This window comes from Lissotriton vulgaris, chromosome 5, assembly GCF_964263255.1.
Source record: "Lissotriton vulgaris chromosome 5, aLisVul1.2, whole genome shotgun sequence".
Taxonomy (NCBI): domain Eukaryota; kingdom Metazoa; phylum Chordata; class Amphibia; order Caudata; family Salamandridae; genus Lissotriton; species Lissotriton vulgaris.
In genome coordinates this window covers 554661232-554686754 of record NC_141693.1, presented here as the reverse complement: position 1 = coordinate 554686754, position 25523 = coordinate 554661232, and the positions used below count along the sequence as shown (strand labels likewise).

At 47.5% G+C, this 25523-nt stretch overlaps 1 protein-coding gene across 2 annotated transcripts in view; it reads left to right on the top strand.

Moving 5' to 3' along the window:
* Window positions 1-25523, top strand: part of SHLD2 (shieldin complex subunit 2) — a 1133281-nt gene that overhangs the window by 508850 nt on the left and 598908 nt on the right. For both annotated transcript variants that reach the window (XR_015295898.1, XM_086922015.1), the window contains exon 4: window positions 17008-17202. Coding sequence is in view for 1 of the 2 variants with exons in the window: in XM_086922015.1 (XP_086778141.1) it covers window positions 17008-17202 (195 nt within the window). In the remaining variant the exon portion in view is untranslated. The remainder of the gene's footprint in view (window positions 1-17007; window positions 17203-25523) is intronic.

Sequence of the window (25523 nt, the reverse complement as noted above, 5' to 3'; positions counted from 1 at the left end):
AGAGGGAGTGAGTGAGAGAGAGTGAGTGAGTGGGAGGGAGGGAGTGAGAGGGAGGGAGGGAAAGGGAGGGGGAGGGGGACGGAGAGGGAGTGAGTGAGTGAGAGGGATTGAGGGAGTGAGTGAGTGATAGGGAGTGAGTGAGTGGGAGGGAGGGAGTGAGAGGGAAGAGTGAGTGAGAGGGAGGGAGTGAGTGAGAGGGAGGGAGTGAGTGAGAAGGATGGAGTGAGTGAGAGGGAGGGAGGGGGTGAAAGGGAGGGAGGAAGTGAGAGGGGGGAGTGAGTGAGAGGGAGGGAGTGAGAGGGAGGGAAGGAGTGAGAGGGAAGGAGTGGGCGGGAGGGAGTGGGCGGGAGGGAGTGAGAGGGAGGTAGTGAGTGAGAGGGCGGTAGTGAGTGAGAGGGAGGTAGTGAGTGAGAGGGATGGAGTGAGTGAGAGGGATGGAGTGAGTGAGTGAGAGGGATGGAGTGAGTGAGTGAGAGGGAAGGAGGGAGTGAGAGTGAGTGAGGGAATGAGAGGGAGTGAGAGGGAGTGAGTGAGTGGGAGGGAGGGAGGGAGGGGGGAGTGGGAGGGAGTGAGTGAGTGGGAGTGAGTGAGTGGGAGTGAGTGAGTGAGAGGGATGGAGTGAGTGAGAGGGATGGAGTGAGTGGGAGGGAGGGAGTGAGAGGGAGGGAGTGAGAGGGAGGGAGTGAGAGGGAAGGGAGGGAGTGAGAGGGAGGGAGTGAGAGGGAGGGAGGGAGTGGTAGGGAGGGAGTGGGAGGGAGTGGGAGGGAGGGAGTGAGGGAGGAAGGGAGAGGGAGGGAGGGAGTGAGAGAGAGGGAGGGAGTGAGAGGGAGGGAGTGAGAGGGAGGGAGTGAGAGAGACAGAGAGGGAGTGAGACTGACAGGGAGGGAGAGGGAGTGAGGTGGAGATAGGGAGGGAGAGGGAGAGGAAGGGAAAGGGAGGGAGAGGTGAGAAGGAGGGAAAGGGAGGGAGACTGATGAGGAATGACATGGAGGGAACGGGAGGGAGACTGATGGGAAGTGAGATGGAGGGAAAGGGAGGGAGACTGATGGGGAGTGAGATGGAGGGAAAGGGAGGGAGACGGAGAGGGAGGGAGAGGGAGGGAGAGGGAGGGAAAGGGAGGGAGATGGAGAGGGAGTGAGTGAGAGGGAGGGAGAGGGAGGGAAAGGAAGGGAAATGGAGGGAGAGGGAGGGAAAGGGAGCGAGACGAGAGTGAGAGGGAGGGAGACGGAGAGGGAGGGTGAGAGAGAGTGGGAGTGAGAGAGAGGGAGTGGGACAGTCAGAGTGAGACAGAGGAAGACAGGAGAGAGGGAGGGAGAGAGGGAGAGAGAGCTAGAGAGAGGGAGAGAGAGCTATAGAGAGCTATGGAGAGGGAGGGAGACCGAGAGAGAAAGAGAGGGAGAGATGTGTGTATGCCGGGATGGCTCAGTGGACGAAGGCGTCCGCTGCAGGGACCTGTGATCAACCTTATGGTCAGTTTTATGTTGTTGCTCTAGCCCCGGCCCTCCCCCACTGACCCCGCCCCCACCGATGCGGCCCTCGAACACAAACCAAACTGTAAATTTGGCCCCCGAGAGAAAGTTTGTGAGTACCCATGCTCTAGGGGCTACTCCTCTCCCCTACACTCCAGATGCAGGTCAGCCTGTGGCTGTCTCACCTTCTCCCCCGGGTCAAGACATTCCCAAGATCCTATCACTTTCAAATCCAGACAGTCAATCCACAACCAGGCAGGACCTCCCTCGACGAGGTTTGCTCGAGGTCACACTCTGGCAACAGCGGGCCTGGGCCAGCGGCTCAGGTCCTCCGGGGCTGCCGGTCTGGGCCGCTACTGCTATGAAGATCTCAGGCTGCCACAGGGCACACGCACACAGCGTCGCTGAGACTCCCTTGAGCTTCGGGTGCATGTTCACAGTACACTCCTCACGAAAGTCTCAGGCTGCCCGAAGCACATGCATACAGCGTCGCTGAGACTCACTTGAACTCTGGGTGCATGATAACCAGGCAACCCTCGCGAAGGTTTCAGGCTGCACAAAGCATACGCACACAGCGTCACTGAGACTCACTTGGACTCCAGTACACACGATCACAGGACAATCCTCTCAAAGGGCTCGGGCTGCAAAAAGGGGCTGCCGGTCCGGGCCGCTACTGCTACGAAGATCTCAGGCTGCCACAAGGCACACGCACACCTCGTCGCTGAGACTCCCTTGAGTTTCGGGTGCACGATCACGGGGCATTCCTCTTGAAGGTCTACGGCTGCAAAAAGGACATGCATACGCACACAGCGTCGTTCAGACTCTCCTGGAAACGTTTGTGTTCCTGAGTTTCCGCAACAGGGAGCCAGCTCACCTCGGGCTGTTGGGGATAAGTTACTTCACTACACAGCACTGCAAAGTCCTTTCAAGCAGGGGGACACAGCACACAGCAAAGTCCCTTTAGCCTCTCCTTGGTTAAAAGAGCAAAATGCAGGCCAGCCCCAGAACACACAGCAAGGGTCAGTCACTTCAGTTCATTCGTCCTTGGCAAGGGTTCCTCTTGACCACGAAGTGGCTTCAGTCTTGTTCAATCTTGATCAATCCATTTCTCCAAAGTTCAGGGGCTTCAGCTCTCATAGTTATACCCCTAAATGTCTTTGAAGTCTTTCTGTCCAGGGGGGCACTGACCCCTGGTCCAACCAGTTCTGGGTGCTTCCCTGCCAGTGACACCTTCTTCCTTTGATTAGTGGGTGTCTGGATTCTCAATCACTCAGCAGGGGAATGGAGCCTTTGCTTTGTGGCTGCAGCCCAGGCCTCTTAACCTCTAGGGGCTACTCTTCTCCCCTACACTCCAGATGCAGGTCAGCCTGTTGCTGTCTCACCTCCTCCCCTGGGTCAAGACATTCCCAAGATCCTATCACTTTCAAATCCAGACAGTCAATCCACAACCAGGCAGAATACACAGAAGTGTTAGAGCACAAAAACCCAGCCACTTCTAAAAGAGTGGCTTCTAAACACACAATGCAAAAACCACCCTTATAAAATGATGTGTTATTACATTATGAGTTCAGTATCCTTCACCTCTCCATCTTAAGCCTTTGAGAAGATAGGCTGGAAAACATATTACACAGCCTCCCCATTCAATCCTATGGCAAGATGGCCTTTCAACAGTGAAAAACGAAATGGAGATTATTTCATGGTCAGGACCTGGTACAGACCTTAGTATATGTCCTACCTTTCACATGCACTGCACCCTGCCCAGGGGGTACCTTGGAATTACCATAGGGGTGTCTGATGTGCATAGAAAGGGAAGAGTGAGGTCTGGCAAGTGGTGCACTTGTCAGAACAACATGGCAGTTTAACAAACTGCGCACAGGCCCTGCAGTGGCAGGCCTGAGTTCTCTCTGTAAGGCTACTTGTGTGGGTGGTTCAATTAGTGCTGCAGGCCCACTAGTAGCATTTGCAATACCAGCCCTGGCCCACATAGTGGACTTTACTAGTAAGGCAAACGTACGAATCATGGACAACCAATTACCATTATACTTTACACAGGGAGCATTTGCACTTTGACACTGATCAGCCGTGGCAAAGTGACCAAAGCATCTAAGTTGGCAAAAACATGTCAGAAAAAAGGTCTAGGGGGAAAGCAAAAAGTTTAGGGAACTTTAGCCAAAAAGGGCCAAGTCCTACATCCACCAATTATGGAGGCGGCGGAAGTTGAGCTTGGCTGCCCAGCTGTACATGAAGCTAGCCTGGTCATTGGGTACCAGAGCCAGGATGATTCACTAGTAGGAGCGCCCATATTTTCACCAGGATCTTAACCTCTGTATTTCATAAGGAGATTGGTCTGTATGCTGCACAGTGGGTGCCCAGTTTCACAGGCTTGGGTATTACAACGATCGTTGCCAGCCTCAGATTGAGCAGCTGTTCTTCCATCTCTAGTGCCTCTTTGTACATGGCCAAGATGTGGGGTCCTAGTACCGATAGAGTGCATTTTTAAAACTCCTCCGGTATGCCGATGGGCCTGGGAATCTTCCACTGTTGCATCAGAACCCCTGACTCTGATAGTTCGTCCAAGGACAAGTCTTTCTCCAAACTCCTCCCATCCATGGCCTGGAGACTCAGGAGAGGCAATTCCTGGAGAAAGGCCTTGATGTCCTTAGAAATTGGGTTACTGGTTGGCTTGGTGTGAGCCCTGGTCAAGCAGTAACCACAATCCTAATCAGGGTAAGGCACATTTACACCCTAAATTAACAATGTGTAAAGTATTTGTGCAACACTTCAAACAATAAAACAGTGAAAACACCACACAAAAAGTTCCCACACCAGGTTAGAAACATAGAGCTTGATTTCATGAACAAAACAAGACAAGAATGACAAAAAACAAATGAGTAGAATCACAGTTATGAATTTTTAAAGAATAAACTATAAAATAGTTCATAAGCGTATAAAGCACCAACCGAGCTACTGGTTGTACTAGACCGGATCAAATCCAAAAGTTTATGCTGACTGTGATGGAGCTGGGCCGAATACCAGTACCAAGCTTGGTCTGCTGAGAAGTACCTTGGTTTGTGTTGTGTTGATGAACAACAGGGAACAAGCTTGATACTGAAGCTCCATTCAACAAGAGAGCGGCCGCAACGTCTTCCTCTGTTCCTATGGGGCCCGCATAGATCAAAAGCGAAGATGAGAACATAGCTCTTACCGTACCGGAAGAAAGTAGCTGACCCTTACTTTAACAGAATTCTGGGGACAGTGTTCCACCTGTTCTAGCCTACATCAAGGGGTCCTCCAAATACAACTTTTTGAACGGTCCTGACGATAGCCGCCGACCCTTTAAGGGCGCAGGAAGGCTGAAACATGTAGACCTTGACCTCACTAAAAGATGCAATGGATACATTACACATCTACTTTTCTTTTAACCTTATCCTTGTCTAATTTTTATAAAAATTCTAATACTAGACCAGAGGTAATTTTAGATCACTTACTCTGTTATGGATCCCCCATAGAAATCTCTTTGAGTGAAAGAGATTACCTCCTGATTGGAGGAAGGAAGACCCGATGATGATGCTATCAACTATCAGTACGTTAGTGACAAAGCATATATCACTGACCAAAAGTAGTTGTTGACTGTCCCACAGATTTTTTTAAAAGGGATCCCCCAGGACACAGATCCCACTGAAGTTTGATTTTTGTAAAGCAAGAAATGGCAACTTTCTAAACGTGGGATTTTCAAAATTTCAATTTAAAATCTGACTCTACCATAAGCTACAATTTTAAATTGTGATTCCAGAGACACTAAACCCGAAAAGTTTATCTCTAATAAGGTAATCCCAATGCTATCCATTGAGAGGGAATGGCATTGCATAGGCCTTGCTATTGTGAAAAACGACTTTTGGAGTTTTTCCCTACAAGGGCATGTAAAACTTAAAACTACATGTCCCGTCTTTTAAATACAGTGCACTCTTCCCTCTGGGTTGTCTAGGGCCTACCTTAGGGGGCGACCTCTGTGTATATAAAGGGAAGGTTCGGATCTGGAAAAAGGGTTCTTTTGCCAGGGCAACATGGCTGTGTAAAAACTACACACACAGGTTCTACATTTCAAAGCATGAGACATTGTTAAGGGGCTGCTCAAGTGGGTGGCACAAAATGTGCTGCATGGCGACTAATAGCATTTAATTTACAGGGCCTGGGCACATGTAGTGCCCTTTCCTAGGTACTTATTAGTAAATTAAATATGCCACTTGGGGATAAGCCAATATTACCATGTTTAGAGGAGGGAGCACAAGCACTTTATCACTGGTTAACAAGGCTGAAGTGGAGAGAGTACTAATACCAGCAAAAACATGGTCAGAAAAGTAGAGGAGGCAGGCAAAACATTGGGAGGAAGACCGCTCAAAGGCTGTCAGGTCTAACAGTTCTCTAATGTAGTGGAGGGCCTTTCCATGTACAGATCCTACTAATATTGTGCGAAGTTCTCCGCAATGCCTCTGTCTGTGGTAATCCATGTCCCATCTGGTGCATCAAATTCCTACACCCATCTAGCCGCTGCATTTCTCCCACTGAGCAATGACAGCAGCCTGCCTGTCTTGTAGCCCTCCTCGTACAGTTTCCTCTGTGTTGCCAGGAACTGTTGCTTGGCTATGTTGTGGGCTTTAGTGTGTACGCCCTCCCCCGATTCTCCATGCAGCACTATGTCATCTGGCCCCTGTGTTTACATATCCCGTTTCTGTTGCTTTTTTCTTTCTACTGTAGTTAGTCTTTCTTCTATTTGTTGTTTCTTGTGAGATTTGACATTCTGTGTCCTGTCATAGAGGATCTCCATGCACAACTGACAAAAGCACCTTATTTTTCTCCAAGTAAAGGAAGTGATCCATATAGGGTTCTGCCACAACTTCACTGTCTTGCAGCTCCCAAATAATCAGCTGCCACCTGCTTTCCCCTCTCCCAGCCTTGGAGGCTAGTATGACTCTGAGTTGAGCATGGTCCGCGATTCCTCTTGATCGGTATTGTGCTTCTATATTACATTGGCATTCCGCGGTCGGAATGAACTCCTAATCAAATCAAGTGAACAACCTATGGGCCCCAGAGAAAAAGGAATAATTTTTGACTGTGGATAAGGATCGCAGGTCCCCGGTGGAGCAGGAGCCCTGCTGCAATTTTGGGGTCACGTGACTTGCCGCTACTGCTACCGAGTCTCCAGGAACCCCGCAGCCACCGCCATTGCCGCTACTGCCGGGTCGGGACTACACTACCCGGCAACACCCGCGGCGCGCACGCCGCCAGTCTAGTGCCTTGAGCAAGCGCCACGAGGCGCTTATAAGGATCGCAGTGCCCCGGTGGAGCGGGAGCCCTGCTGCAATTTTGGGGTCACTTGCCTTGCCGCTACTGTTACCGAGTCTCCAGGAACCCCGCAGCCACCGCCATTGCCGCTACTGCCGGGTCGGGACTACACTACCTGGCAGCACCCGCGGTGCGCAAGCCGCCAGTCCAGTGCGCTGAGCAAGTGCCAGGAGGCGCTTATAAGGATCGCAGGGCCCCCGCGTCGCGGGACTCTGGCGGGCAGCACCAGGCAAAGCGCGGACCCGTCTAAGGTAGTCAGAGGCCGAAAGAGGCTGGACTGGGCCACCCCATTTGGTTATTGGACACGAAAGGAACATCTAAATGCAAGGTAATGTGAGCACCTGTTATAATTAATGTTATCGTGTTGTTTGGTGGACTGAGTTGCTAAATGTAAATGTATTTGAGCTTATATAGCGCACAGCTACCCGCAGTGGGTTTCCCGGCGCTTGCTTAGGGAACCCGTCCTGGTATTCCCCTGTGAGATAACCCCGGCAGGGTATCCACAAGGTGAAAGCCAGGCATCCCGCCGCGAGGGGCCGTTGTGGAGATTAAGCAAGCTATTGCCCAGAGTCTCAGAGTGTGAACCCGTGAGTCGAGAAGGCACCGGAGCGAGAATTATCGAGTCCGTGGAATTTTTAGCCCAAGACCCGCCGAGGCGGGGAATTGAAGTCCAGGGCCGATCTCAGCTTCCGGGTCTGCCGCCTCTAACCCCTGAGCCACACTTCTCCACAGGGTTTACTAGCCTTCCCTGTTTTACAATGAGTAAGCGGAAAGGGGTAGCTGGAACCTTGGATGATTTTATTGTAAGGGCTGAGTCACTGCTTACGCACAAGATCCAGCTGACAGAAAGAAGACTATCTTTGGACCCTGTTGTATTACAGTCATGTCTGTCGCTGGGGGGCCAAGCTTACTCTAATATACCTGACAAACCAAAAATATCTTCAGTTATAGCTGTCCCTAGCACTCTGAGTTAACCTTTGTCAGCTTTACCATCCTTGGTCTCTTTTAACATAGGTGCGCCTTCTACCAATACTCGGAGAAATGCTTGAAAATCTGCCAGAGACCATAAATTAGCCGCCCAATCGGCTAAAGGGAAGAAAAACGCTGCTAAGCCCAAACCGAAATCTAAAAACGCTAACAATGGGGCACTTACCAGCAGTTTAGAAGTCAACAAGACTGTGAATACAACCTCTGCTGTAACACAGACAGATGACACCCTAGAGAACAGTTGTTATGTGGTAGGCATGGGCACTGTAACCCTGGACCTTATAATAGAAGGGTTTGAAACAAGACTGGCATGATTTGATTTGGGGGAAATTAATGCACCTGAACTTAGTTATGGACAAGCTCAATGGGGGAAAGTCGAATAATGATCCTATTGTCACAACCAAATGTATATCACTTGCAGTAGATAGTCGCGATAGTGAGGCGCAACCCTTCAGTATCATCCCCCCATGGATATTCCCTTAGCTACCCTATGTAAATCTTGTGGGAAGCAAGGTGATGGTCTTGTGTCCGACCCTGATTTTATTGGGAGCGCTAACCAGGTAACATCAAGATCAGACATTACAAGTAACCCGAATTTGGCCGTCGGGAGATCCAAATACAACCATCCCCAGTCGGGTGCAGTTGTAGTTGACCCTGCTAATGACTCTAGAGAGTGTCACCGAAATTTAAATACAAACCCCAATTCTGACGTCTTGAACTTGCCACCTGCCTCTAGTCCCTATGTGCTAGTCTTGACTGGTATCCCAAACCTTGTTGAGGGCAAGAGAAGGTCGTGGTCTGACCTTCGAAACAAATCTGCAGATTGGCTCCATAAACATAAAAATTTTGACCGCTGCCTAATGGATGAAATTATCATGGCCAGGAGAGCAGGGTGGGTTGGCAAATCAAATAAGAGTATTGACGGTGACTGTATTGTCCTAAATTTTCGTAGACCACAAATGGTCCGCCGCTTACTGACTATCGGAGAACAACCACTCACCGTCAACACAGATATTAGCGCACTTCCCTTAGGCTATTTTTATAAACCATCAGTAACATCAGTAAGGGGTCTTGAAGCACACATGTTAACAGCTAACTGGTTCCATGCACTATCCAGCCTAGACACTCAGAACTGACCATTACCTTTGACACCTAACATACAAGTCCATGAAGGGCCAAGGTCTGGTACAACCCTTATATCCCACAATACTGCAGATAGGGTAGTTATATCCAGAGGCAGCAGAGGGGTTGATTTTAGTGTTCTAAGTTGGAACGTGGCAGGGCTACGATCTAGGCTAGAAAACCAAGACTGGCTGTGCATGATAAAGGAACATGACATTGTCATGTTCCAGGCAACCTGGGCCACAGAAGATTTGTATATTGAAGAGTTCCATTGTCTTAGTGTGGCAGCTCAAACCCCCAATATGGGAAGACCGTCGGGCGGCCTGTTCATAGGGATTAATGTGTCCGCTGGAGGCAGTTTTAAGGTCCTTCCAACTCACAGCCAAAATTATCAAGTTTGAATCTTTAAAAGGTGAATTTGTTTTTATTTGGTGAATTTTTATAATAATGACTTCCATTCTGTTCCGAACAAGAATTTCATTGGGCTTTATGATTTAATTTCAAATTTGAACACACAGTTTAATATGGGGAACCCAATAGGGGTTCTGTTGGGCGGAGATTTTAACACCCAACTTACTAGTATGGGGCCTGACAAAGGGACTGGATACTCCGGGCAATCTGCTCATAGGGGTGCTGAACTTGCTCTGCTTTTAAGATCACATAACCTGGTTAATGTTATGGATCTGGTGGGCGGGGCTAATGCAACTGGCAACACACAGCCAACATTTAGGGGAAGGGGTTGTCGTTCAACAATAGATTTTGTCTTCATCTCCCCCTCATTCGAAGACCAACTAAAGGCTGCAGTAGTCATTGCATCGGATCATGGGGATCATAACCCCATCAAAATAATATTGAATTCCGCCCCCAGACCCTTGCTCCAGATCGAATGCGGGGCCTCAAATCTGACCCCATCGACCGATAACCTAAGATTGCACTGGAAGGGGGTCGATAATGCTAAAGTGTTTAAGGAATTAATTCAGGGCAATATGCATCTGGTCGATTCTTGCTTGTCACTACAACCCTTACACACTGAGGTAATCCAGGATTTTACAAAATTATGGCAGGCCACAAAAATTATTCTATCCAAACCTGTCCCCCAAGTAGAAAGTAGCTCAAGGTGGTTTGACCGAGAATGCATATTGGCTAATAGGAACCTACGCAGGGCCCTATCAGCCAACCCGAGGTGCGCCACTGACGTTCAGTTGGCTAGGAAGAATTATAATGCAGTAATTGCAAATAGGAAGAAGGTCCTCCTGACGGAACGTTGGAAAACTCTCTTTGAGGCGGCCTATTCAAAAAAAGGTAACATCTTTTGGTCCGCAGTAAGGGACCTCCGATCAATGGGCCAGTTATCAACCCCGATCAGTTGCAACATTTCTAGCGATGCTTGGGTAAATCATTTCACGGAAATTTACGCCACCCCACAATCAGGGATAGAACACTATGTGCGCGGTACTCTGGCTCCCATAGAGATAACTATCTTAGAAGTAGAAGAGGCCATCCAGCAGAGCTTAGGAAATAAAGCTCTGGGTCCTGACGGACTGCCCATTGACCTAATCAAGTGGAATCCTGATTTTTGGGCCCCATTGCTTCTGAATGTTGTTAATAGCCTGACCCTTCCCACCTTACCTGTTACATGGGCCAAGAGCATCATAGTACCGATTTTTACGAAGGGAGATAGGTCCCAGCCTAGTAATTACAAACCCATATCCTTAATAGATAATACCCTAAAAATATTGGGGAGAGTTCTGTACAACAAAATGTTATCCTGGACAAAGTAAAATAACATTCTAGAATCATGCCAGTTAGGCTTCCGGAGCAAAGTGGGAACAGTCGAACAATACCTTAACCTCAATGTGGTTATTGGAAAATACACCATTGCACGGAGGTCACCGGTATATATGGCATTCATGGACTTGTCCACAGCTTTTGACCTCATCAATAGGGCAAAGCTATGGTCAATCCTTCAGGCAGGTGGGCTGGATGAGCGGCTGGGACATTTTTTAACGTACCTCCATAAAGATCTCCAGGCACAGATGAGGATTGGCATGAGAGGAGAGGTTTCGGGGGTAATTGAAGTAGGAAGGGGGGTAAGACAGGGTAGTGTCCTGGCCCCCCTTCTCTTCATTATCTATATTAATGGGTTGAACAATTCTTTGAAAACTGTTACTCAAGATGTACCCAAAATCAACGGGAAATCTATCCCTGTGCTTTTATACGTAGATGATGCAGTCCTTATAGGCCGCACCCCAAACTCTCTGCGTATCTTAGTTCAAAATTTTAACAAGTACATGGACGGCCTAAATTTAAGTGTCAATTTAGAAAAATCTTTTTTCTACCCAGCACTCTGCTCGCACATCGGACGCTTTGCTCCCCGCTGCCTGCCTGCACTGAGTCCTGCTGCCTGCCTGCCCTGACACAGCGCATTGCTCAGTTTACAGCGCTAGGTATCGTTTATTTTTATCTTGCACTTTAATTGCTGTACATGTAACTTTGTTCGCGCTTGGCATCGTCTCTATCTGGCATTTTCTTTATAGCATTTGTACCATTGTAGACCGGCTGATTGCATTTACACGAAAAGCGTTACAGAATACTTTATTTAGCAACCTTACATGTACTCGAACTCCGGCTGTGCCCCAGTTTTGATTTAGCTACCGGGCGGCCATCTTAGTGTTTATTTACTTCTGCCCGTGTCTCCTCCCCGCTCCCCGCCTCCCAGCTGACCCTCCCACGCTCCGCCCCCTCCACTCTCCATTTATGCCACATGAATCAACGCGCAGCGTCCACGCGCTGCGGCCGCGCCGAAGGTGCGCCAAAGGTAAGCCCATCTACGCCCGTCCACGCCAAGACCGCGCCCTGCGCCAGACCCCCTGGTCCCCGTACCTCCCACCCCACCCGCATTACATACGACGCCTCCTCCCTCTCAGCCCTTAACCCCGGTCGACTCCCCAACTGCGTCCAAGCCGCTCCTGGACACACCCATGGACCCTTCACATGCAACTCCTGCAAGTATGACGGCTCCAAGACCAACTCCACATCCACAAACACCAAACAGAGATCCGACACCAACCACCTAAAATGCATCCTGCTCAACACCCGCTCGGTGCACAGACACGCCATCGACCTTTGGAATCTACTAGACACCATTTCTCCTGACGTCGCCTTCCTAACAGAAACATGGATGAACGCCTCCTCAGCCCCAGACATCACCATCGCAATCCCGGAAGGCTACAAGATCATCCGAAAAGACCGCACCAAGCAAACAGGAGGTGGCATCGCTATCGTCCATAAGAATTCCATCCGCATCTCAACCAGCTCAGACGTCAACCTCGCTAGCGCCGAACACCTTCACTTCCAGATCCACACCGACCCCAAAACCACACTTAGAGGCACCCTCCTCTACAGACCACCTGGACCCCGTGCACAATTCAGTGAAGACATCACTGACTTCATCACCCCACACGCCCTCCCCTCCGAGGACTACATCCTATTGGGAGACCTCAACTTTCATCTGGAAAAGAGCAACGACAGCAACACCACCACCCTCCTGGACAATCTCGACAACCTCGGACTCAAACAACTTGTTAACACCCCCACTCACTACGCAGGTCACACACTCGACCCTATCTTCACCTCCAGCAAACATATCTCCTTCAGTCACACCACAGCTCTCCACTGGACGGACCACAGCTGTGTTCACTTTATCTACAAAAGGACCACAACTCACAACCATCCTCAACCTACTCTGCGAAGGAACTGGAACAAAATCACCATCGACCAGATCTCCTCATCGCTTCTTCAAAACCCCCCTGCCCACTCCTCAAACCCCAACCAAGCAGCCATTAACCTCACTCAATGGCTAACCAACAGCGCCGACAACCTAGCACCTCTGAAAAAAAGTCAATTCAAACAAGGCAGCAAATACGCCCCCTGGTTCAACGATGATCTCAAGAAATCCAAGAAACTCTGTCGCTCCCTTGAGAAGGCCTGGAAAAAAGATCCAAATACCAGCACCAGGGACGCCTTCAAAAACGCCACCCGCATACACCACCAACTGATCCGGACCGCCAAGAAAGCCGCATTCAAAGACCGACTAGACAACAATGCCCACATCAGCAAGGAGTTATTCAACATCGTCAAAGAATTTACCAACCCCACTGCCAACTCCAACGACATCACTCCCTCTCAAGCCCTTTGCGACTCCCTAGCTTCGTTCTTCCACGACAAAATCGTGGACATCCACAACAGCTTCGACAACAAACCTGGAGACCAACCCACCCAACCCTCTGCCGCACCTTCACCCACCTTGAACATCCTTAATGACTGGAACCCAATTTCCACTGAGGACACCATCCGCCTGATGAACTCCATCCACTCAGGATCCCCCACAGACCCATGCCCTCACCACATCTTCAACAAAGCAGATTCCATCATAGCACCACACCTCCGAGACGTCATCAACTGCTCCCTCAACTCCGCCACCTTCCCGGAAAGCTGGAAACACGCCGAACTCAGCGCCCTTCTGAAAAAACCCACAGCTGACCCCACCGAACTCAAAAACTACCGCCCCATCTCGCTCCTTCCATTCCCGGCCAAAGTCATCGAGAAAGCTGTCAACAACCAGCTCGCCGCCTTCCTCGAAACCAACAAATCCCTCGACTCCTCACATTCCGGCTTCCGAGCCAAACACAGTACTGAGACCTCACTCATCGCAGCAACAGACGACATTCGATCTCTACTGGACAATGGAGACACCGTCGCCCTCATCCTCCTCGACCTCTCCGCAGCCTTCGACACAGTCTGTCACAGCACCCTGTTACAACGCCTCAGAAACATCGGAATCCAAGGAAAAGCATTAGAATGGATCACCTCGTTCCTTGCCGGAAGAACTCAGAGAGTCCGCCTTCCACCATTCAAGTCTGAGGCCACTGAAGTCATTTGCGGCGTGCCACAAGGATCTTCACTCAGCCCCACCCTCTTCAACGTATACATGAGCCCCCTCGCGGCCATCGCACGCCAACACAACCTCAACATCATCTCCTACGCTGATGACACTCAACTGATCCTCTCACTCACCAAAGACCCTAACACCGCCAAAACCAACCTACATGAAGGAATGAAAGAAGTAGCCGAGTGGATAAAGCACAGCCGTCTGAAACTGAATTCAGACAAACCAGAAGTCCTTATCTTAGGTACCTCCCCCTCCGCCTGGGACGACTCTTGGTGGCCAGAGGCCCTTGGAAAAGCACCCATCCCGACGGACCACGCACGGAACCTGGGCGTCATCCTGGACTCCTCACTCTCGATGACCAGACAAGTCAACGCCGTTTCATCATCTTGCTTCAACATTCTTCGCATGCTCAAAAAAACATTCCGCTGGATCCCCACCAAAACTAGAAAAACGGTCACCCACGCACTGGTTACAAGCCGCCTGGACTACGGAAACACCCTATACGCCGGTACCACCGCAAAACTTCAGAAAAAACTCCAACGCATCCAGAACACATCAGCCAGACTCATACTAGACATCCCGCGTAAAGACCACATTTCTGGTCACCTGAAAAACCTCCACTGGCTTCCCGTCAATAAGAGGATAACATTCCGCCTCCTAACCCACGCACACAAAGCACTCTACGAACTTGGTCCCGAATGCCTCAACACACGACTTTCCTTCTACACCCCCTCCCGCCAGCTACGCTCTTCCAGCCAAGCCCTTGCTGCTGTACCTCGCATCAACAAAACCACCATGGGAGGAAGATCCTTCTCCTACCTGGCGGCGAAAACCTGGAACTCACTTCCCATTCATCTTCGCCTCACTCAGAACCACCGAGCATTCAGAAAGCAACTTAAAACCTGGCTATTCGACAAATAATTTCCCTCCCTTCCTCAAGCGCCTTGAGACCCTCTGGGTATGTAGCGCGCTATATAAATTACCTGAATTGAATTGAATTGAAAAATACTATCACAGTAGATAGCCAAAAGTTGACTTTTGCACGTTCATTTGTTTATTTGGGGTTGGTCTGCAGGCGAGCATTTAGCCTGCTCCAGGAGCAAGTTCTCCAAGGCCACCGATTCAATTTTGAGTCTCCCCGTCCTAAGACCACTGGAGCTATTTTAGCAATTCAGAAAATGTATAAGCTAGAGTGCATGCCTGTGGCTACTTATGGGGCTGAGATTTGGGGTATGGTAAATACTTCATGTATCTAACAGGAAGAAAACAGGTTCTGTAGGAAACTGTTGGGTATCCCAATCTCGACATCACATTATATATGCCACAGGAACTCAATCTTAATTTTATATCTGATTTTATTCATGCACGACCAGCTCTTTTTTGGCTCTCAGTATGGAAGAAAAAGGCGACTACCCTTACTCTTGAGATTATCAGCGACTGCTTAAAGTGTGATAAAGGGATGGAAATCCCTTGGTTGAGTGGAGTGCAACAAACCCTGCGCAACATCGTCCGAGAACATAGTTTCCTTGATCCCAGTACAGCTGAAACAATACCCAAAAAGGAATTGAGGGATGCTCTCTACTCCCTATATAATAAAGAGAGGACTGATTCAGAATCTGCAAAATCGTCAGTTCGCAACTATATATCTATCGAACAGTATTGCCACCCTCTGCATACATATCTCACTTTACCAATGAGTCGCTGGGACAGGAGCTTACTATGCCGCCTAAGAGCTGGAACTGTCAGATTTGCACTTTGCTTTCCTCTCGGTTACCACCCCAACCTCAATAAAACATTATGCCCCTTTGATGGGAGGAGTGGTCAATCAATTATACATTTTTTATTTTTATGTAAGTACTATACTAAATACTCTAAGTGGCTTTTTAATCCCTATTTTAAAAATAGACGGCCCATTAGTTAATAGGAGGCCTATCTGTGTATAGTAAATCTGGACGATGTAGATTTGATCTTTCACACATGCACTTTTCTTAGAATAGCCATTAGAACACATAGGTCTATGTTGAACCCTTGAGTCTCTTGATAATTGTCAAGTGTTTTATGGACTTAGTAACATTTCTTTCCCAATGAAATTACTTTTAAATGGCGGTTCTTTTACAATTTTTTTTCTTATGATTATGTGATATTGCTGTATAATTATCTATTGCCATATTTCCTCAAATTCATAGACTGCTGTTTGTATTTGTTATGATTTTGTGCTTTTATGGGTAATAAGGTACCCGAATAACGTTTATGAATTGAATTGAATTGACTGTGGAGTGTTTGGCTCTCCACACATTTAGGAGACCAAACGAATATGCAAAGTGTTGGCTGTGGACAAGCATCTGTCGCAAGGAGGATCATTCTAGTGACTTTTCCAAGATATTATTAAAGTCCCCATTTGTGTTATGGATGTCTGCAGTGGCATGTATCATTATGGGGCTTAGTGCCTCAAAAACTGGCTGCTGGAGTTGGGGTTGGGGCAAACACAATAAGGACAAACCTTTGATTTTCTACCTCTGGAAACCAGCAGCCATGCAAATCTTCCAGAGGGTCCAGTCATATCTTCATAACTTGGTGGGGGTTCATTTTTGCCAAAATCAAAATTTGTTGATTTTCTTATGGTTGTACCTACATTGAAGTTACATACAAGTAGTCTATATAATAACGTTGAGATGTTGACATTATTTTTTTTATAATTCATAATTTTGCTGAATGATTCTTTGTACATAAGAAATTATTCATATGACCTAACCAGAATTGTTGGAATTTGGATTCAAAAACAATTGTTTTCTGCATCTATTATAGAATTTGAATTTTGGGGTGCCCCATACATTATTATGTTTTGCACCTGTTGAAGGCATGTAATGTCCAAATTGTACCTTAAAAGTACTGCAGTGTGAAGGATATACAAATAGTTAAGGAATCTCAAAGATTGGTGTTTTGTCTTCTTGGCTGGGAATTCTTTGGTTACTGTTTTACTTTCACTTTCATTAATGTTTTTTGTCTAACCCACACAGCAAGTATATTCTATTATTGAAAAGATATGTTTTTAGAATGCAGAGCTGCATTGGATGTAGCTATGGGCATTTTTCATGCTGTCCTACTCAGTAGACTCTTTTTTTCTCTTTTGATCAGGTTCTCACATTCTGGATGTTGCATCTGTCCTGGGCTTACTGGCACACCTGTCCTCTAGACATACGTACCTTACAGATCTGCCTCCACGCAAGCCACAGAACTTGAACTGTGTCCAGCATGTGCGGTATGACCAACTTCAGCCCGATACTCTAGTGCACTCACTTCTGAAAATAATAGGCATCGCCATCATAACAGGTACGTTTTCATGACCTGTATGTTTTATATGTATATGTAAATGTATGTGTCTTGTAAAGCGCACTGCTGCCCTGAGGCATTGTGGCGCTGTAGACCGCTGGGGAACCCGTTCTGGCTATCCCTGTGAGATGGACCCTACTGGGTATCTCTAAGGTGAAACCAGGCATCCCCGGCGAATGTGGGGGGGGCGTTGTAGAGATGAGGCAAGCTAATGCAGAGTTGCCGAGTGTGATCCATGGTTAGAGTAGGCACCGAGGCGAGAATTATCTAGTCCGATGACCCTGGTCCACAACCCTGCCGCGTCGGGAATTGAACCCTGATCCCGGGCTGTTCTCTGCTTCCGGGTCTGCCGCCCCTAACCAGTGAGCCACACCACTCTACTTCTAACCAGTGAGCCACACCACTCTACTATACTATGGTTGTGCCACGGACAGGACAGTTCTGCACATGGATTGTAGGACTGACCTAGTCTGTCAGCTACACCAGCTAGAAGAATATTTGAATCGCAAGTTTACAAAGATGGCTTTTAACTCCCTAAGATGTAGAAGTAATAGCATCACCATTGTTTATGGCAGCCATATTAGAAAGTATTTGAGAGATAGAACAATCGCACTCCTATTTCGGTTGAAGAATAAGATTTTGAATGCTGTTCGGTAGGTGCTATTTGGTAATCCTTTCGGGGCTAAAGGACCAAATGATACGTAATATTGCGCTATCCCAAACGTGGGTAGCGTCGCCAAATGCACTCAAGGATGAAGAATTTCAGAAACGTTGTTGTGCGTTTGAAGTTGATTTATTAAAGAAAAGTTTTCTTGGTGTTAATGTTGAATTCACATCATGATATTCATAAAAAACATCCGTGTTCAATTCTTATGATTCGTTCATAATTTCCCAATGCATTTCGGGCCGAAAGCCCTTCATCAGGGGATTATCAATACTGTTAACGAAGGATAATACACAAAAATTAGTACACAATAATAAATGCACAGCAATTGATATAAGCGGTCATTCTTAAATAAAAAGATATATGTTAACATCGACATTTATATGCTAATATATGCATTCATGTTCACAAAGTACACCACAAGAGTAAACATATGAACTCAAAAAAGTCGACCCACAAGATGGAGCAGTGTATAAAATATTCCACACCTTTAGTGGAGATGTCTTGGGGAATATTGGGACTACTACGCTTTACTGAAACGTAAAAGGGAAAATGCGCGAATAATAGAAGTGGGGAAAGAGTGCGGGTGCTAGCAAAAACTTGACTGTTCAAATACAGACATGTGTCCAATGCTTTGGAAAAAATGTTAAAGGGCGTCTTTTTTGAATCAAATTGAAGTTCGGGTACTGACAAACGTAAAAATGGGAGAATACTGTCACAAGTAAAACTGGTCAAAACGGGGTGTTAAGTGTAGGAGAGTGGGGACTTGCGGAGAAGATGGGGTCAAGTGTGTGACCGGCGGAGTGGGTGGGTGTTGTCACGAGCTGTCTGAGTCCGAGGTTGGCAAGGTTATCGATGAGGGTGGTGGAGTTGGTATCGTTGTTGTTCTCGAGGTGGAAGTTAAGGTCCTCGAGGAGGATGTAATCTGTGGAGGCGAGGTTGTGCATGCTGATGAAGCCCGCAATGGCGTAGCTGAACAGTGGTCTGGGTCCGGGGGCTCTATAGATGACGGTTCCTCTGAGGGTGGTGTTGGGGTCGGTGTGGATCTAGAAGTGCAGGTGTTCGGCTGTGCTGAGGGAGTTGGAATTGGTTGAGACTCTGAGGGTGTTTTTTTGGGCGATGGCGACTCCACCTCCTACTCCGTTGGTGCGGTCTCTGCGGGTGATCTTGTAGTCTTCCGGGATGGCTATGGCAATGTATGCAGAAAGAACCAACACAGGTGCAGAAAGAGGCCTTGTTGCAAAGTTATTGTGTGCCCCGGGCACCCCCCCCCCAACTTTTTCCTGACTGGTACTAGTGGCAACTGTCTCTGCCTAACCCGGCCCGTAGCAAGTGTTATGCTAAAAGTCACTTAGAATAGGGCAGGGGAATTAAAGCTACTTCGTAGTCCCTAGCATATAATAGGACACGACAGTTTAGAAGCCAGCAGCCCTTTACTGCACTTGCATGTGTGCACTGCTGAGCCTGAGGTCAGTTTGAAAGTAGCCCTGTGTGTGCAGAAAGAGACAGTAGAGGTGCAGAAAGAGAGGAGAAGGGTGCAGAAAGGGGCAAGAGAGATGCATAAAGAAGCAAGAGAGGTGCATAAAGAGGCAAGAGAAGTTCAGAAAGAGCCAGCAGAGGTGCAGAAACAGGAAGAATGGTGCCAGAAGAGGCAAGAGGAGTGCAGAAATTTGCAAGACAAGGCACAGAAAGAAGGAACAGCAGTGCAGTAAGAAACTGTGGTGCAGAAGGAGGCAAGAGAGGTACAGAAAGAGGCAAAAGAAGAGCAGAAATAAGCACATGAGATGCGGAAATAGACTAGAGGGGTGCAGAAAGAGGCAAGTGGGCTGCAAAAAGAAGCAAGAGAGGTGTGTAAAGAATCAAGAGATGTACAGAAAGAACCAACAGAGATGCAGAAAGAGGCAAGAGGGGGCAGAAAGAGGCAGGAGCAATGCAGAAAGAACCAAGAGATGTGCAGGAAAAGGGAAGAAGGGTGCGGAAATAGGCACAAGGAGTATAGAAAGAAGCAAGAGAGGTGTAGAAAGAAGCAAGAGAAGTGCAGAAAGAAGCAACAGAGGTGCAGAACGAGGCAAGAGGGGTGCAGAAAAAGGCAAGAGAGTTGTAGAAACAGGTAAAAGAGGTACACAAAGAGGGAACTGGGGTGCACACATGGTCAAGATAAGTACAGAAAGAACCAACAGAGGTCCAGCAAGAGGCAAGAAGTGTGCAGAAAGAGGCAAGAGGTGTGCAGAAAGAGGCAAGAGAAGTGCAGAAAAAAGCAAAAGAGGTGCAGAAAAAGGCAAGAGGGGTGCAGAAAAAGGCAAGAGGGGTACAGAAAAAGGCATGAGAGGAGCAGAAATAGACAAGAGAGATGCACACAGAGGCACGAGGGGGCAAATATTTGCAAGAGAGGTGCAGAAAGAAGCAAGAGAAGTGCAGAAAGAAGCAAAAGAGGTGCAGAAAGAAGCAACAGAGGTTCAGAAAGAAGCAAAAGAGGTGCAGAAAGAAGGAACAGGGGTTCAGAAAGAAGCAAAAGAAGTGCAGAATGAAGGAACAGGGGTGCAGAAAGAGCCAAGAGGGGTACAGAAAGAGTCAATAGAGGTGCAGACAGAGGCAAGAGAATTATAGAAAGAGGGAAGAGCTGTGCAGAAAGAAGCAAGAGCAGTGAAGAAAGAACCAACAGAGGTGCAAAAAGAGGCAAGAGGGATAGAAAGAGAGGCAAGCAAAGTGCAGAAGGAAGCTAAATAGGTGCAGGAAGAGGCAAGAGAACTGCAGAAAAGGGCAAAAGAGGTGCAGCAATAGGCAGGAGAGGTCCAGAAAGAGGCAAATGGGGTACAGAAAGAGACAAGAGGAGAACAGAAAGAAGCAAGAGAAGTGCAGAAAGAAGCAACAGAGGTGCGGAAATAGGCAAGAGAGGTGCAGAGACAGGCAAGAAAGGTGCAGAAAGAGGGAACAGGGATACAGAAATTTGCAATAGAGGTGCAGAAAGAAGTAAGAGCAGCGCAGGAAGAAGCAAGAGAGGTGGCGAAATAGGAAGGAGGGGTATAGAAAGAGCCAAGATGGATGCAGAAATTTGCAACAGAGTTGCAGAAAGAAGCAAGAGCAGTCCAGAAAGAACTAACAGAGGTGCAGAAAGAGGCTAGAGGGATACAAAGAGAGGCAAGAAAAGTACAGAAAGAAGTTAAATAGGTGCAGAAAGAGGCAAGAGAACTACAGAAAAGGGCAAAAGATGTGCAGCAAGAGGCAGGAGAGGTGCACAAAGAGGCAAATGGGGTACAGAAAGAGGAAATAGGAGTACAGAAAGAAGCAAGAGAAGTGCTGAAAGAAGCAACAGAGGTGCCGAAAGAGGCACGAGAGGTGCAGAGACAGGCAAGAAAGGTGCAGAAAGAGGGAACAGGGATACAGAAATTTGCAAGAGAGGTGCGGGAAGAAGCAAGAGCAGTGCAGAAAGAAGCAAGAGAGGTGGCGAAACAGGAAGGAGAGGTATAGAAAGAGGCAAGATGGATGCAGAAATTTGCAAAAGAGATGCAGAAAGAAGCAAGAGCAGTGCAGAAAGAACCAACAGAGGTGCAAAAAGACAATAGGGGTGCATAAAGAGGTAGGAGAGGTACAGAAGAGGCAAGAGGGGTACAGAAAGAGGCAGTAGGGGTGCAGAAAGAAGGAAGACAAATGCAGAAAGAGGCAAGAGAGGTGCAGAAACAGGCAGGAAAGGTGCAGTAAGAGGGAACAGGGGTGCAAAAAGAGGCATGAGAAGTACAGAAACAGGCAAGAGAATTGCAGAAAGAGGCACGTGAGGTGCAGAAAGAGACAAGAGAGGTGCAGAAAAGGGAAGAAGGGTGCAGAAAGAAGCAAGAGAGGTGCAGAAAGAAGCAAGAGAAGAGCCGAAAAAAGCAAGAGAGGTGCAGAAAGGCAAAACGAGTGCAGACAGAAGCAACAGAGGTTCAGAAAGAGGCAAGAGGGGTGCAAAAAGAGGAGAAAGGAATGCAGAAAGAAGCACAAGAGGTGCATAAAGGGTCAACATGGGTGCAGAAAGAGGCAAGAGCAGAAAGAACAAAGAGATGTGCTGAAACAGGCAAAAGAGGTGCAGAAAGAGGGAACAGGGGTGCTGATAGAGGCAAGAGAGGTGCAGAAAGTGGGACGAGGGGTGAAGAAAAGGGCAAGAGGGGTGCAGAAATTTGCAAGAGCAGTGAAAAAGAACCAACAGAAGTGCAGAAAAAGGCAAGAGGGGTGCTGAAAGAGGCAATAGAAATGCCGAAAGAAGCAATAGAGGTGCAGAAAGAGGCAAGAGAAGTGCAGAAAGAGGCAAAAGAGGTATAAAAACAGGCAGGAGATGTGCAGAAAGAGGTAACAGGGGTACAGAAAGAGGCAAGAGGGGTACAGAAAGAAGCAAGAGAGGTGCAGAAAGAGGCAAGAGAGGCGCAGAATGTGCAAGAGATGAGCAGAACGAGGCTAAAGAAGTGCAGAAAAAGAAAGTTGCAGAAAGAAGCAACAGAAATGCAGAAAGAGGCAAGAGAGGGGCAGAAAGAAGCAAGAGTGGTTTACGCACCATTAGTACCAATTTAACACCCACATTTAGCAATAAGTAACAGATGACCAGTCTAGGTTTGCAAAGGGCCTTCCACCACGCTGTAAAATGTAAAAAAAAATGTAAATTGATACTTGTATAGCGCACTACTCACCCGCAAGGGTCTCAAGGCGCTTGTACGAATACCGCTGTGGAACCCATCCTGGCTTTCCCTGTGAGGCGTCCACTCCTGGGCACTCCCAAGGTGGAGGCCAGGCATCCTTAGCGTTGTGGGGGCCGTTGTGGAGATTAAGCAAGCTATTGCCCAGAGTTGCAGAGTGGGACTCCATGATTGGAATAGGCACCGAGGCGAGAATTATCAGGTCTGTGGAATTTTGAGCCCAAGTCCCGCCGAGGCGGGGAATTGAACCCTGGTCCCGGGCTAGACCTCTGCATCAGGGTCTGCCGCTCTAACCATTGAGCCACACTTCACTGTATCACTTGTCGCTGCATTTTTGGCAACGTTTGAGATGTTTGAGGTAGAAACAAGGCTTTTTTTTGTTCAAATCTGCAGATTATGCAGCAGATGATGGAATATGTGGGGAATGCGAAAAATGTATATTTGTACAAATGCTGGTGCAGTTAAACAGTCACATAATTCCAATGACCCTACTCATACTTCTGACTCGGTCCATAAGTGCTCCTCAGTGGTGCCTTCTTTTTTTTGTCTTATTGAGTTTATAGTTTATCTTCTTTGTAAACGAGGAAGACTAAACCTGAGGGTACCTCTCCACGACACAGACTATCATACCACGGAATAACTGTCCGTAATACATAATCCCACTCTACATAATTCCTACACACTAAATATGACATACTTTCTATCCACATGATTTCACTGCACAACAATACAATCACTTGGAGTGGAGTGGATGTAGCTTGTGTGTAGTGGAATTATGTGGTACTTTGTGCAGTAAATAACGTTTGTTGACTGTGCACAAGCGTGACGGTGAAAAAACGTGTATAGTTTGTAGCGTGCCACAGAGGTATTACCTTGTCGTCCTGGAGGTGTCTTGAAAGAAACAATCAAAAAAATGCGTCCTTTAAAATATTAAGGGGCGACCCTCTGGGCGCGACTTTTCAAAATCGCCAATGCGATATTCACAAAATGATAGCAAAATTGTTCTTTGCAACAAATAATTAAATAGGTCTTCAGTAGTAGCTTGGATCAATTTATTCCATAAGCAAATCCAAAATTCAATTAATGTTGTAGATCACATTAACGTTATCTTCATCTTAAATGAAAAGAGTCCCAATGCATTTTGTGCCGCAATGGCACTTCATCAGGGGAGATCTAAAAAAATACATTTGTAATGAGGACCCACACTATTCAAAGCGCAATATCAAATGTAACAACAAGTAAGTGCCATTGTCATGCTCCCTATAAACATGCTGATCAGTTGTGTCTACGTTCTAAAGCTGATGTGCAAATATTCAGAATCATGCGAGCAATGTTAGTGATACTAGGTCGATTCGTAAACTTGAAATCAAAAACACGCTGTTTGGAGGATGTTTCCAAAGAATATAAAGTGTGAGATGAAGTAAAACGTGTCGTTTTACACCCAACTCCCCAAAAAAGTGTTTGAATGTAATGATATAGTGACCGTGAGTATCAGCGTAAACCCAAAAGGAATTGCGAAAAACATGCTGTTAAATTGATTGACATGTGCAGTGACTCGATATTACAAAAAATCGTGTACGAGCAATATCACAAAGGTGAAACTAGGCTGATGTACAAATAACAAAGCTTACCGAAACAACCCATAATGCTAACAAATTAGAGTTGAATGTAAGTCTTTTCAAACTCATACGTAATTTAAAATTGCGTCATTTTTTTTGAGAACGCTTTACAACCAAGCATTGAAAAAGATCCAGACACAAAACTCAAACATCTACGATTGAAGAGTACTTACCAAGCACCTGTCAGCCACAAATCGATTGACATTTTTGAATCCTTAGTTAGCAATGAGATTAACCGATTGGACTACAAACATGGCATATATATATATAAGTCTGACAGAAACGTCAGGAAGACGAGAGAGGACCGAGATATTCTATCTCAATTGGGCACCCAGTCTCACATATGACTGCCCCCACCCTACATGCTGCCTGATGCGACTGGTCGCTGCAGTCAGAGGGGACTCGGAGGGAACGCTGCCATTTCATCTGATCCTCGATCCGCCCTACTCACCTGCTAAGCTTGCACCGATCCCATGTTTACTCACTCCTCTACGCGACCATCTCAACAATGCAAACACAGTGCATGCTGGGACTAGAAGTTCGCTATACTCAACACGAACTCTGTTTGGTCAGCCAATTGCCAGGGGGAGGAGATTCAGGTGCGAGCAGAGACTTAAACAGGAGGAGTCAATTATGGACGATATCCTTACAGCATGGGGCGCCGAAGAAGGCTCACTCGCCGAAATGCATCCGCCACCGCTGAGACCCTTGAAATAAAGCTGCTGTTTTCACTGAACTCCCCTCGTGGCCTTTGTTTCTTCTCCTTGGAAAAGAACCACTTGCATATACTCTGTGCTTGCCAAGGCACAGTCCAAAGACCCTGCAGCATCCAAAAGACCCGGAAGATATTTGGCACCTCGCTGCTTGCAGCTACCTTGTATCCAGGGAACTGGAAATTCCGAAGTCTGCCAGAAACGTCAGGAAGACGAGAGAGGACCGAGATATTCTATCTCAATTGGGCACCCAGTCTCACATATGACTGCCCCCACCCTACATGCTACCTGATGCGACTGGTCGCTGCAGTCAGAGGGGACTCGGAGGGAACGCTGCCATTTCATCTGATCCTCGATCCGCCCTACTCACCTGCTAAGCTTGCACCGATCCCATGTTTACTCACTCCTCTACGCGACCATCTCAACAATGCAAACACAGTGCATGCTGGGACTAGAAGTTCGCTATACTCTACACAAACTCTGTTTGGTCAGCCAATTGCCAGGGGGAGGAGATTCAGGTGCGAGCAGAGACTTAAACAGGAGGAGTCAATTATGGACGATATCCTTACAGCATGGGGCGCCGAAGAAGGCTCACTCGCCGAAATGCATCCGCCACCGCTGGGACCCTTGAAATAAAGCTGCTGTTTTCACTGAACTCCCC